General features: G+C 40.1%; 1 protein-coding gene across 3 annotated transcripts in view; it reads right to left on the bottom strand.

Annotated features, from left to right (window-relative positions):
* The window catches only part of LOC138059482 (uncharacterized), a 55923-nt gene extending 41815 nt beyond the window's left edge, over nucleotides 1-14108 (bottom strand). Inside the window, exons 1-7 of one of the 3 annotated variants that reach the window (XM_068905111.1) lie at nucleotides 13914-14108; nucleotides 7275-7635; nucleotides 6442-6579; nucleotides 5365-5511; nucleotides 4126-4235; nucleotides 3711-3844; nucleotides 1902-2248 (exon numbers count right to left, since the gene is read on the bottom strand). In XM_068905111.1, the coding sequence (XP_068761212.1) occupies nucleotides 1902-2248; nucleotides 3711-3844; nucleotides 4126-4235; nucleotides 5365-5511; nucleotides 6442-6579; nucleotides 7275-7635; nucleotides 13914-13967 (1291 nt within the window). In that variant the 5' untranslated portion in view covers nucleotides 13968-14108. The remainder of the gene's footprint in view (nucleotides 1-1901; nucleotides 2249-3710; nucleotides 3845-4125; nucleotides 4236-5364; nucleotides 5512-6441; nucleotides 6580-7274; nucleotides 7636-13913) is intronic. The other 2 variants (XM_068905109.1, XM_068905110.1) reach the window with 2 other exon arrangements.
* Nucleotides 14109-14716: the final 608 nt, after the last annotated feature.

Below are 14716 nucleotides of genomic sequence, written 5' to 3'. Positions count from 1 at the left end.
AGGAATTTCCCAAATTCCGGGAAATAGAAATAGTGCCGGCATTTCCCGGAATTCGGGAAATTCGTTTCCAGGCCCTTTCTCGCGATTTTAGCGCGGTTTACAGGATGGAATGCAGGGTAAAGCGCTATTCACATCCGGTTGGGTTTTAACAAATTCGAAAAATCGCTTTTACCTTTATACCACGATCATGCCATCTGGATTTTTTGGGTAAATGGTAACCACATATTGTCGTCTTTTATACAATTATGGCTTGTTTAAGGTGATTCCTCAGTATTGCATTGCGCATCCCTACTGCGCACGATTTTTGCGTCATTAGCGCGCGCAAATTAGCGCGTGCACGTACACAGTGAAAGAAATTTCCCTCAAGCTAAGCTCGATAGCGAAATAAATGCTCATTTTCTTTTAAACGAGCATGGTGACCTGTATTTTTTATTGCATAATAATAGTGTGCATATTGTGCCCCTTAATTTAAAAGAAAACCAAAAAATTTATCGGAAGCAAAAAAAGATCTAGGCGAAAGCATGTTGGAACCCGTTACTCTGTGATGCAAATTATGACCGCAAAAATAACGACTCTACGAACGCTTTACGTCCACGTCGTTTCAAATAGTGTTATGTTTCCACAAATTTTATATAATATTGTTCTATATGCTCGACATTTTCTACCTGTTAAGTTTTTTTCCGAGTATTACTTTTATAAACTACCTATCGAGCTACCGCAAAATGTAACGTGGACCGATGAATAATGCGCCTAAATAGCACGAGTACAAGCATAAATTGGGTAAGATTGGCCCATCATATCTCTTAAGCGAGAATGGTGACCTATCATTTTTATTGTTTTTTTCGAAACAGTGCTTGGTAGAGAACATTCAGGGAAAGTTTTAAAAAAATTCATCGGGAACTTTAATTTCTGAGGAATCACCTTAAGATGGTATTCGATTCTTTGTGACTGGTTGTAGATGTTTTTGAGGTGGTTGTAGATGGTTGTAGATATTTTTGAGGTAGCTGTAGGTGGTTGTAGATTTTTTAAGAGGTGGTTGTAGATGGTTTTAGAAAAAACTGTAGAGCAAATTGCACACTGGCGGTTTTTATACCATATAAGATCACTTTGCCTATTATTGAAAGGCCTATGCTATTGGAAGGGATAGAACAGTTTTTTACCTTTTCATGAAAGAAGACAGCTTTATCTATGGGTGCTTTCGATTAACCATATTCCGGAATAGGAATACATGGAATAGAAGTTAGAAATCCTTCGTTTTTACGGAAATTCACATGAAAACTGCCAAACACTTGCTGAAATGCTATTTTAAACATATCTTTATCATCCTTGTTGCTTCAAAACGCCAGACATACCGTTTTAAATCATAACTTCACATATTCTTATTCCGGAATAGGGTCTATCGAACGTGCCCTATGATTACAACGTCCTTGACTCCAATCGATATTTGCAACAACAAAGTTGATTGTCGCAAAAATGACATCCGAAACAAACTAATTACACATTTGAGCGTTTTCCTTAGAAACTCTCTCTTCATTTTTTTTTTCTTAAACAATGCGAAGAAAAACCAAAAAAAGGAACAAAACAAAACGCCAAGGCTCGCTCACACGCTCGCACTTTCCCGCAGTCATTTAAGTTTTATACGAGAAATTGGTGAACATTTTGATTGGCTCACCGTATTGCTCTCCTCTGATACGATTTGGCTGGAGTATATTTTGTTACTGTTATGTTTTCATATTTGGCTCGGAGTCATGACGTAGGGTGGGGGGTGCTTTTAGATAGTAATATCTAGTTCTTACCCCTACCTTTCTGTGCCTTATCTTTCATTGAGAAAGGGCCTTGTCAATAAATGGATTTTTCGTACATTATTTTAGCAAGTTAGAGGATAGAGAAAAAGAACCCACCACTGTCAGGAAACTCTCCACATCTGTACACTGTAATACATCCCTTTTTAAACTCGTCTACATATAAGCAATGTGGAACAACAATCTCTATTGCTTTGTTTGGATTGATGTCATGTGGCCCGCAATGAATCACAGGAGAAATGAGCGTTCTTTCGTCCGTCTCAGGGATGTCCCGTATCACATAAGTGTCATCATGAATAACATTGAAGAAGATGGGCTGTGGATGTCCGTCGGGAAATGTTCCATGCTCAATGTTGATGGAGACATTTGAATCTGGGTGGGTTAATATACCTCCATTGCTGTTAAAGATGCCCTCCGCATGTGTGACAAACTGGGAAAAGCTGGAACTAATGAGGCAAAAGAGCTCAACATTAGAATTTTCTCGTAAGGTTAAAGCTTGAGATGACTCTGCTTCCACGCACAGTTTATGTTGCAACTTATCAGTTTTTTCTTGTACACGCTGCATGTTACATAGGAAATGACTCTCGCGCTTTTAATTTCATAGCAGAGCTTTAGACCTTTCTCGAAAGTCCCGATAACTTTTCAGGCCCGAAAACCTATGTACGAAACTGCCTTCCTGTTGTTTTCGTAATCTGGTGTTAAAACGTGTTTCAAGATCATAATTAAAATTAAAATGATAGTAACGTTTGTTGACTTGAAATCTCTCCTTTCTTGAGATACAGAGGGAATTATGACACCCAAAAAAGGCCCAAACGGCTCTGGACTTTCAAGAAACGGGCCCCAGGTTTATTGCAATCTGAGACATGCGTTCGCCTGCGTTTAACTCGAAGACAACGAAGCTGCTTGACGGATTTCCTTTGAAACAGTGGTGGTGTTTTGGATTAAAATAAAGTCCCAGAGAATGAGAATTGACTGGCCAACGACACGTGAATTTTTTTTGTATTCCAGTTAGATTCGTTTTTGGCTCTTTGATAGGCTTTTCACAAACATATAGGACTCTAATCAACGGCTTCGTTTTTTTTTTTTTGCTGCCGTCAATAACGGTTGCTGTCACAAGTAGCGGATTGGCAGAAACAGGCAGAGTGGATCGAAATAGGCCATTTCCGAGTTCATGTCTGCTTCCTCTTCAAGTCGAGTCTATGTGCGTAGGTTTTGTGAAGGTAATTCGTTCTACTTTACATATGAATGAAAACAGGAGAGCATGAGTAGGAGCTTGCCTCTCCCATACAAGCCCTATGAGTCAACCTTTGCTCGTATCTTTCTATTTTTAGAACGCCACGAGTTCTTTGGCTCTTCACACACTGTTTAGAAGGGGCAATGAGAATAAAGTTATTGTGGAACAAAGACAAAAATAGCAAAAACGATGCATGCAAATTGTGCAAATTGATGTAAATTGTTGTAAATGTGAGTTTCCTGCTGAAGGATTAGTTCTAAAAATAGAAAGATACGCGCAAAGGTTGACTCAAGGTTATAATGCATTGGGAGGCTCCTAGTCATGAGAGTCCTGATGAAAACTAATTTTCATAACAAAACTTCGCACTTAGACTCGCTTTGAAGAGGAGGCAGACATGAACTCGTTCCGCTTCAGAGAGCTACGAGAGTGAAAAACGACGCCGTTGATTGGAATTCACATCAACCTCGTTCCCAGGGATTTTCTCCCCCGTGAATCTCGGCGTAGAAAAGTCACTGGGAAAGAGGTCGCGTCTGCATATTTCTGAGGGAACAAGTAAGCGGATTTAGGCGTATAATGTTTTTGAACATTTTCAATCCGCCCGTGGCGGGAAGATTAGTGCTTCTTTTTTCGTATTTGAAGGGAGCGAAAAGTAAAAAAAAAAAAAAAAAACTTACGCAATGCCTTGTTGCGGAGGAAAAATATCTAAAACTGACATGACGTCATCTGGCAAGTGGGACATCACTGTTTCTTGGGCCGAGCTTGGCGCGGAATCATCATTTTCATTAACGTTTCCTGCACTTTTATTAGCCTGTAAAAAAATAATTAAAAAATGGTCATTACTTCAATGGTCTTAAAATGTCAACTCAAAGGGTCATCGACAAATTCCAGTACTACCATCCAAATTCGTATTTAAGGATTAGGTGGACTGAAAAGGCCATTTTCGTTTTGGTCTTTAGGATCAAATTTTGCGTCAAAAAAGCTAACATCACTCGACGCTTCAAACCAAGGGGAGCCCTGGGTCTTAGGTTGGATGATGATAATGATGATGACGATCAGGATGACGATGATGATTATGGTGCTAATGATCACCTTGTCTGCAACTGCAATACTTGATACAGAGTCGCTTGTGCAACATTTGCTTGATCGAGGACATCGAGGACGCCAGATTCCGGATTCAGCCAAACTGCTAAAGCATCGGCCTGCAGGAAAGGAAATGGCACTTGTCAAAAATAAAATAAAAAATTGGAATTTGATTCCTGATACCGCTCTGCTGCAGTAACATTAATAGAAGTCCAAAGTAATGTCCTTAGTGCACTTTTCTTAGCCAGTCAGAAAAAAAAAAAGTTCTGAAAATTTTGAAAGCGATGAGCGCATTACCAGGAAGGTAGAACATCGATGGGATTTGAATCATGAACCGAGTTATTTTCGCTTTAAATGGCTCCTTGAATAACTTTCCCCTTCAGGAGTGAGAATTCGAATGCTAACTCTTGCCGGATCCGGAGCTTAGTTGAAAACTCGCCTTTTTAGCGCCCATTAAGACCCAATTAGGGAGTTGAAAGCTCCTGTCGCCAGTAAATAGTATAGGGACCTCCATATTGTAACCGAAAAGCCCAAATTGGGAGTTACAATAAACGTATGTATGTATGTAAGTATGTATGTATATGAACTTCGTCCTTGAGTCAACCTTCGCGCATATCTTTCTACTTTTAGATCAGCTCCTTCAGCAGGAGACTAATATGGATATGTTGCTAGAAGACTTGCCTGGCATTTACTATGTTAAGAATGTGTAGGCTGACTGGTTCCAAGGAATGGGGAGAATGAAACCCGTCGAAGGAAAGGGCTTCATTTTTACGGCTCCAAATGAATATTAGCATGGAAATGCACAATAAATAGCCTTCACTTCTACTTTAAAAGTGACCGCCTAAGCCGGTCCCTGTTAATGATGGAACTGGTCTAAGCGGGAACCCACGAGCAGGAGCCTCCATATGAACTTCATCCTTGAATCAACCTTTATGCATATCTTTCTATTTTTAGAACAACTCCTTTAGCAGGAGACTAATATTTTCATCAATTTACATTAATTAACAACTAGTATTATTTGGATACATTGTTTTCGCTGTTTTTTTTTTCTTAGTTATTGACAATATTTATATTAATTCATTGAGCATTCTATATAAACTCGTTGAGTTCTAACTGATAGAAAGGTACGCGCAAAGGTGGACTCACAGGGCTTGTCATACTCTACTGGTGTAAGCAAGGTCCATGGCAGGCGCCTTGCTCTTCAACTTGAACTCGGTGAATTAGAAACAACATAAATGAAGTTTTCACCTTGCGATCCACATTGAGTTCTGCTTTGCTTTTTCCCTTTGCAAACCAGGAAATAAATCGCTGCAATCCCGGTTGCGACGAAAAAGAGAGTAGACACTGCAATAACTGTGATAAGAAGGGGTGATTCCTCAAAATCAAGAGCATCTACTGCAAAATAATAAGTGGACATTAAATTTAAAACATTAAATTGACGCTCTTTTTTACAGTGTGAAACGATCCTCTTTGTATAGTCAGTTTTTGTCAAAGCAAATCTGGCTCCGAGTCGGCTTACGATAGGGCAAGGGCTTCTATAAGAAAAATTGTATTCGTCTGCCCATTCCATAATTTTGAGTTGCTCATGCAAAACTCTTGAACAGCACCTACAGAATCCTACATGGCTTCTTGCATGGGAAAAAATTATCCATTACCATGGGTTCGTTAGCAGAAACGCACATATATTATATGATCAAGGTCACAAGCACAGAAGCAGACGAGCTTGTTTTGTCCTTTTCTAGGCTCTCAACGTTGCAGCAAGAGTTAATGCCTCTTTTGCACCAGGCAACGTTTCCTGCAAAATGTCTCACCTTCTCAGTTGCGGCAAAAGTTCTGACATTAGGCAATATTATTTGCAACTTGTTGTGTTAAATGATCACATTTTCATTGGCTTGCGCCGCAAACCGTTGCGACACAAGTTGCAGGAGGAATGTTACACTACGCAATGATTGAAATTTTTGTGGCAGCGTTGCGAGACGCGTTTACCCAAAGTAGCACTGATTTCTATTTCTCGCAACGAAGACGGCACCAAAAATGTTGCGTGGAATGTATGTGGCAGGGTAAACTATGTTACACTGGGCAGTTTTTTCGTGGAACTTGTATCGCAAAAAAATTGCGAGACAAGTTGCACGAAAAAATGCCTAGTGTAACATAGCCTTAATTGATACATACAACAACATAAATGTTCTGCATGCATTGCCGTCACGGTGACTTTAATGATCATGGCCGGCAAAACAAAGTAATGATTGCATATGCGCGTAGTTTCGGTCTAAAAATAGCGCTTTTATTCGAATTGAAAATGTACGCATGGAGGCTAGATCAAACCTTTTGCAAATGATGGCGTCCGCAGAAGAACAGCCTTTGAACGTACGGGAGAAAAAATATTTCCGTCGTCCTCTACATCATGCTCTGTTGGTTCAGGTAAAACGTCCTTCCCAAAGCTTTCAGCGGCTCTTCCCCTTCCTAGGTAAAGATTTGGAAATCCACGGCTTTTGTTGTGTATCACTTACGTTTACGAGGGTCAGGGGCACCCAACGAAGGGTGTTCCGCACAATATCTGTTCCGGGGTGGAAATTCAGCTAGTTGGTAAGTTATTAATTTTCCTATTCTTTCGCTGGGAAACTATGAATGTTTTTCGCATTTCAATCTGTACTGACTGAATAAGAACAGAAACTGGGGGAGACTTCATGAGAACTCGTTCACGAGAAGCTTACTGCTGGTTCAACTTATCGCATGTTGAGAAAAAAAAAACTTCTTTTGACCAGTTTGGCGAGCGGTTTAGATTAACAAGGTTCTTTGCTGGCTGGGAAACAGGACAAAAAGAGTCGGCTGGCTGGCGGTTTCCCTCATTATCTAGCTGGAAGCTGGAATTTTGCTCATAATCGTCCTGGGAGATGCGGAACACCTTTTTTTCCAGCAAAATTTATTAGCGTTTTCTTGTAAGTTTTTTGTCTATTATTATGTATTATGGAAATAATTTTCGTTGGGTGCCCCTCGAAGGCGCCGGTACTTAAGGAAAAGGACAGGGAGGTATGGAGGATAAACAACTGCTGCAATTAATATGAGGGTTTCCAGGGTAAATGGACATGAACATTTCGTCTGTTTGCCGGTTTGCTACTAACTCATTGACACCAGCGAGGAATTGAAATATTCTTTACCTTCAGAACTGTCTTCTTTCCCACATCCTGAGCCTGAACTGCAATTCCTACAAATTGTGTCTGATGTTCTTGTACAAGACTGCAACACGACTCCAAAGCGAAAAGAACACTCTCTGCATTTCTGGCAAACCACATCTGACATTGGCGTACAAGGAAGCACTTGAAATTCGTTATCCTGGCAAACTGAGCATTGCTTGCAAGCTTTTTTTCGGGATTTGTGACTCGAGAAAGTGCCATTTTTGCACGGCTTACAGCCGGCAGGTTCCTCTGGAGGGCAAACAGATAAGAAGCCAGGAGGACATATAACGTCCGAACAGAACGAGTGATGTTCCGACTTCAATGCTGTAACCGCGGATAGTAACTAAGTAGATGAAAGAAAATCGAAACATGTACTAAAACGAATTATTGGTAGGGGTACTACTGAGGGTGATTCAGTGTTGAAAGCAGCCTTCTAAGGGCCTATTCATGTGAGCCCGGTTAACCGGGCTGGCTCGGTTACCGAGATGAAATTGGTGTCTGTTCATATGGTGACTTTCAGCCCGCTTTTCATGAACAAAACAATCACTCTGCACGTGCGGTGAGAGAATTTGTACATTTCTTTTCAGTTCTCTGCAAATCTACAATGTGAAATTCCCAAATCTCAAGCTCTGAGGTCAACGTGAGCACACCATGGCCAAGAATTTTTTTTTTTTCGCCTGGTTTCAACACCATTCCTTCCACTTCAGTTCCTGGATACCGGTGGTTCGGGTACTTTATATAAGTTTGACTGACGAACTGGACTAATGAAGAAAAAGTTTGGAAAGTGCAAACTGGTAATCTTGAACGACGTTTTCGTTCGATTTGCATTGACGTCGCTGTTGTGGATCTAAAGGTCCCTAATGTTTTAACTGGCCAAGACAGTCTGAAAACAAGGCTTGAAACTAATCATAATTTATTTTAGAAGATAATCCAGTCCTCAAACCTTGACTTTTTGCTGAACAACCGTAGCACCATGCAGTTGTCACTTCAACCCGAAATAAAGTTTTGAACTTAAAGTGCCCCAACGTAAAAAAATTATTTTACTATTTGAAAGTCCATATTAAAAGATTAACTTTGGCGAAAGAATTTTTCGATTCCAACGAGAGGCGAATTTTCTAAATTTTATAAATCCTACTTTTATTTGGTATATCCTTTCCGTTGGTCAGGAATTCACGTGCTGGCTATGACGTAGATTCAGGAATCCTTGTTGGCGTGTGTCCCATGTTTTCATACTGATCAACGCCAAGGCCTATGTATCGCTCAGTGATCGTTTTTGGTATTTTTCAGTAAACAAAATAATATATCATGTCTATGTTTATGATCGAGGAAAGTGCCTCTGAATCCGGAAGTGAGCAAACAAGGGATTTTTAAAGAGAATTTGAGGCGACCAGTGGCGTTTTTCAACGAGTAAGTCAGCGCTAGCGCTAGCGCTGGCACTGAAACCCAAAACTACATGGAACCCTACGTAGAAGAAACATTAGCAGACGAAGAATGGCTACAAAATTACAGAAAAGAACAAGAGGATAAGGAAGGTCTCGCGAGGGAATTAAATCAACGCTTATGTCTGTTACGTTACGATCTTTTCATTTTGCTGTCCATACTATATTAAAAGTCATCGTCTTTGAAGTGACACAGTGACGACATTCTACTGGGCTCCCAGTTCTTTCTAATTCTTTTCGCCAAGCCAAATTCTACGGTCCTTTTTTTCCTTTCTTTTTCTTGAGCTATTGCGTTTTCCGAGTCGAAGAAGGTATTCCCATGTATACATTTTCCTTTTTCAGGATCAGCTGTGTTGTTACATCGAGTGGTAACGCATCTTTCGGCTATTTTTTCACATCAACTTTCAAATCCTCATGTTCTCTAATAATCTACGTCAAAAGTTGAGAGAAGACTTGAGCGACTGGTGTACCAAAATGGCGGGCAATTTGAATGCTGTTAGAAAAGGAGCAGTGGAGGCAGTGTAGCCCAGTGGTTAGGTCGCTTGCCTTGAGATCCGGAGATCCCGGGTTCAAGACCCCCTCTAACCACTCGTTGAATTTGATCCTGGTAGTCCCTGGTTCAACTTCCCAGGCACTTGTACATAGCCAACTGGTTTGCCTCCAGCCAGTTGGGATTCTTAACAGTTGTTGTTCTGTTCTGTCGTTTCGTTGTGTTTCATTGGCCCTGAAAAGCCCCTATGGGGAGTGGTCAATTAGTGATGGCCGATTACTTCATGTAAGCTAACCTTTTAAAATGGGTGCTTAGACTTAAATATTGCTGAACAATGCTGTTTTAAAAAGGTTGTTTTTGAGGCTTAAGTTCTGGCAGTTTCATTTTTTCCATTGATTTTATAGGGGCCCCTATAGGGGGGTCAGTAGGGGGGTCAGTTTACCGTATGTATTCATGTTTTGTCTAAACCCGCCTGTAACGCAACACCGCTTTTACTCAAAAGTCATCTCTCTAGTGACGCGAACTTGGGCTGCCTATGAAATAATTAAATTTCTGGTCTACAGATTCCTGTAAAAATTTATCTGGGCAAATGATTGTGAGCGACGCGAGAGCTTTTCAAAGTACGTTAAAAATGCAAATCGTAGCGAAAATTCGCCTCTTGTTCGAATCGAAAAATTATTTCGCAAAAGTTTATTTTTCGATATGGACTTTCAAACAGGAAAATAAACATTTTCACGTTATGGGCACTTTAATAGTAATTAATCTTTTTTTCCTAAGGGTAGCCTGCGTAGCTGGCGGGATTTTCGTGCGCGAGTGCTTCTGATTTGGTTGCGAAGCCGTGAAAGCGAGTGGCTCAGCCGTGAGAGGATTGGTGAAGAGTCGAGTTGAACTCGGGGATTCGCCGCTCGCGAATTCACTCGCGGGCTTCGCCCGCGAGGGAATTTGTCGGCTACGCCGCCGATCGCCCGCTCACGCATCCCGCCAGCTACGCAGGCTATCCTAAGGGCTGAAGTAAACCTGTAATAGCACATTCTAGTCTTTTCTAGGAAAGCATTTTTAGACAGTCAAAGGAAAAAATAAACAATTTTGTGATCAGGTCCTTAGCCTATGAATCACTGTTGAGCTTTATGGTAACAAACAAAAAATAATAATATTTATATGCCGCGAAACCTTCGGATTCCACGCTAGACGTACAAACCACCACATTAATTTGATTATGTGTGATATGGATATGTTTAATTTACGGGTTACACATATATTTTAGCATGCACCACATGCCTTGACTTATATTAAATTGAAATAGACACAGAGATAATAATTTTGAAATGTTCTAACTTTATTTGCTGTAAGAGGCAGGTCCAAAAGCCGATTTAACGTGTTTCGCTCACCATTTGTCGCATTTAAAGCAGTATAGTTTCCTTCTTTTTACACAATGTCCGATCTACATCACTAATTTTCAACGTATTTAATGGTCGAATACCATCTTTGATCTTGCAAACTTTTTTTTTGCAAACTTTTTTGTTTTCTAAAATAGGCCACGTTCGATATATCCATATTCTAACATGCTCCAAGTCTTTCTGGTCAAAATTGTAACTTTTTAAAGTTTCTTTTGTCTCTCAATTCCCGAAAGAGACTTGGACACAAAGAAAACAACACCAGAAAAAGACGTTTGTCCCGAAAGCTTCGGAGCCATGTCAGAATACTCGCCACATGTGCTTTTTTGGCACGAGAAATCTTTACAAACCCCTACCCCGGTTCGCAGTTTTTCTCCCGCGTCCGAAGCCACCCGATCTCCGCACGGAAACAAAATGTCGCAAAATTACTACCTGAAGCGTTTTGTGAGATTCCGCCATACCAAATAAAGAACTGATGAAGGACAGCCATAAGAAAGAAAAAGGAGATATTGGACTAGACCAGGAAGAACTAGGGCGTGGTGGGACTACTTTGTGAATGAAGTGGTATTACCTGAACATTTATTTCACATATGCACAATTCCACGTCCAACTCGTTCTTATCGCTTTCGAACCTATTAGTTTGGACAAATGAAGCCAATGGGAAAATTAAACGCTAGTTTGGGCGAAAATAATTTGCTTCGTTTTCTTCGAGATCAAAACTTATTAGTATGGTTCGGATCTGAGTTACAGCTCTTTCGGGGGTCTTTGAAGCAAGTCCCTCACGTATTAAACACAAAGGAGATTCTCTATTCCTGCGGTGATGATCGGGGCTCTTCAAGGAAAACTTGCCCCTGCATAGTGGATGAGGTCTGTTGGCCCCAGCTCTCTATGTTGAAGATTGCGTTTCAAAGTGATTCGTTAAAACTGCAGCTACCAACTAATTTCGTCAGAAGATCTATGTAGGGCTTCTTTCGTTTAACGTTGATTGTTGAGATGTCAAGCTAATAAAAATTACATATGTCTTGGAGGATCTGCACAGAAAACTTTGCGAGTTTAGAGCAAGCTGCGATTTCACAAATGTTATGCGTATCGTACATGATCGGATGCTGCAATAATATTTCTGCCATGACTTCGTTACTCAATTCTTGTATGTTCTGTTCATGAATTTTATCTAGCTCTTGGGCGTGTTCATCTTCTTCGTCCCCAGATTCAGCAGCTTGGACAACTTTCTTTGAAGCAAGGCGTGAGAAGAAACTTGCAACTTGCTGAGAAGTTAAATAACTCGAAGCATCAAATCTAGAAGAGCCATCTGCGTTTGTAACTTTTCTCATTGACTTGGAAACATTGGAGGGATCAGCTTTCTTTCCAGTCTGTTCGCCGATTTTGAATACTTCTGTAAGTTATTGCTTCTGGTTTTCATTCAGTCGGGTTCTTTGAGTACTGGAGGATTTCAAAGCCCAGCCCACTGACAACGATGAACGGGAATCCGGTACCTTAGCTGTACCAGTATCCTCTACAGGATTATCAACAGTGGCAACACCCTGTTCTAGTTTTGATGCAAAGGACATCATTGCCTTATCGGGAAGCGTACACTACTACGCTACTCACTATCTATCACAGAATAGATACTGAGTAGCGTAGCAATTCACAGAATTACGCGCTAGTAGATTTATACAACAACAAAAAAACGGATAAACATGCAATAAATTGTTTCACTTATCCTAAGAGTTCTCAATACAAACTACGCAAAGCAAACTGCGAATATGGAAAGAAATAGTTATATTTGTTTTTTTTAATTTTTATTTTTGTAATATTATATACCCCTACCGGTATACGTACCCGCCAAAAGGAAAGCATTGCGTGACGAGGTAATGATTGTGCTGCGGGCGCCGACACGCCTGAGAGCAATGGTCGCAGTCAAATGTAATATGTTGGTCTAGCAGGTTTATTACGTACAAAGCAAGCAACTATCTGCAAATCACTTAGCAGTTGTTGACTTAGGTAGATGCAGTGGTGATCATATGCCCCGAAAGATGATCACAGATTATGGTATTCGACCATTGCATACGTGTGCAGCGAACGTTGTGTACACAGAAGAAAACTTGCAATTGACCGCTTAAAATGCGACAAATGGTGAGAGAAACACGTTAAATCAGCCTTAGGACCTGCCTCTTACGGCAAATAAGGTTAGAACATTTCGAAATTATCAGCTCTGTGTCTCTTTCAACTTAAGATAGGTCCATACATCTGGCGCGTGCTTAAATATATGTGTAATGCCAGTTGACGACGGAAGGTGAAATATTTGCATTTTTTACGTACTTTGAGAAGCTCTTGCGTCGTTCACAATCATTTGCCCAAAGAAATTTTTACGCGAATCTGTAGACCATCCTTCTACAATTGGACCACCCGAAGCTTAATCCATTTGAAGGTTTCGCACATGGTGAAAATTAATTGTATTCACGAAGTGCTTTTAAGTGAAAGAAATACATGTCTTCGAAATTTAATTATTTTGCACCCAAAAAATGACGCAACATTCCCCCAAATCTACCCAATACACATTTACACATTGCACAAAGCTATTTGAGTGTTTTAAAGACGGAAAAATAATTTGTTTTTGCATACGAGGCTTTTGAACTTGTTTAATAAAATGGTGCGTCAAATGACGATTTTAACGGAATTTGGTAATTTGCATTTTTCTTGAAATAAAAGTATATGTTGCCGAAAAAATTATCCAGTAGTTTTTGTCATAACCTAGCCTATCTACCATAAAAATATGAGCTAAATCGAGTTTTCGACCCTTGCCAAGTTATGTTTGATAATTATGGGCAGGGACTCTTAAAAGAGTCCACGGTTCAGGAACAAAGACTATACTCTGTTCTATATTTAAAGGCCTTCAGACATCTGCTCATTTACATGACATATCAAATGAAGCAAGGAAGCAATATCACGCAGGAAGATGGCAGTCGACATTGCGTCATGCCCTTCTAATGAAGCAAATTCGAATTTCGCTTTTCCAAAGACAAAGTCAGTAATGCAGTCCCGTACGAAGGTAACGTCAAACTAAAGCTGATAACCGAGATCGAATGAACCAATCAGAGCACGAGAACTGCATTAACCAAGATTGAAAATTTAATATTAATAACTGTTGGTGTTGCTAGCACACTTGTAAATGTTTGTAATTGCACTTTTTTGGCGGACGTAGTATCTGCCTGCGGAGCTGTCGAATTAACAGAAAGTGAGTATAGACGCCGGGCCGGTATAGTAAAGAGGAAAGTTTAGAAATAATCAGAAAACTTACGTTTGTCGAGTGGAGTCCAACCATGCTAAGCAAAATGAGCAGTGCGTATATCATTTTAGTGAGATTGTAATGACCGGATGAAATATATAGTTAGAGTGTTTCCACAGAATAGAGCTTCTTCACCGGATTCACGCGACACATTTCTATAAACATCAGACCCAAGTCAATCTTCAAAAGAACGCAGTTGCACACTGCGTGAATATAGTTGTGTGAGTTCTTTTTCGCATAATCCCGAGTCACATGTTGGGTTGCCTGCCAATGAGATTCGATCTTTTGGGGGGTTTTTCCCACGAAGTACAAATATCCTGTTGGGTCATGAGAGGTATAGACTTTTGAAAACACGCATCGACGATCATTTAATATTAACCTAGGAAGCTAAGGATAACGTCAGCTTCACCCCTTTCATACTTTTGTCCCTGAGGCGGAAGAAGGTAAAAAAGAATTTTAAGTGTGTTCTCACAGAACAAGAAAAGTGTAGTAAACAGAACTAAAAACGCTCACTTGTTCCGGATCAATTCTTTGCTAAGTAAGAGGGCTGATGTAAGTTCTAAATATATAATGTACCGTGCACAATCGAGGCTGTAATTATTTTAATGTGTTTATTTTAAGTCAATCGGGTTGACAATTTATACGCTACATTCAGCCTGCTCCAGTTTTTTTGTATTCATGAACTTCTACACTCTAAACTTGAAAGCTTAAATCATCTATTTGAACATGAAAAAGGCAATGTTTATCTCTAGAAGTGACTTCTTCCCTCTACCCGAAACTTAAAAATCATGTTAACATTCAATTTCTAACAAGGA

This window comes from Montipora capricornis, chromosome 8 (assembly GCF_036669925.1).
Source record: "Montipora capricornis isolate CH-2021 chromosome 8, ASM3666992v2, whole genome shotgun sequence".
NCBI lineage: Eukaryota > Metazoa > Cnidaria > Anthozoa > Scleractinia > Acroporidae > Montipora > Montipora capricornis.
Note: the sequence above shows the minus strand (reverse complement) of the source record. Positions and strands in the feature narration are given on the sequence as shown.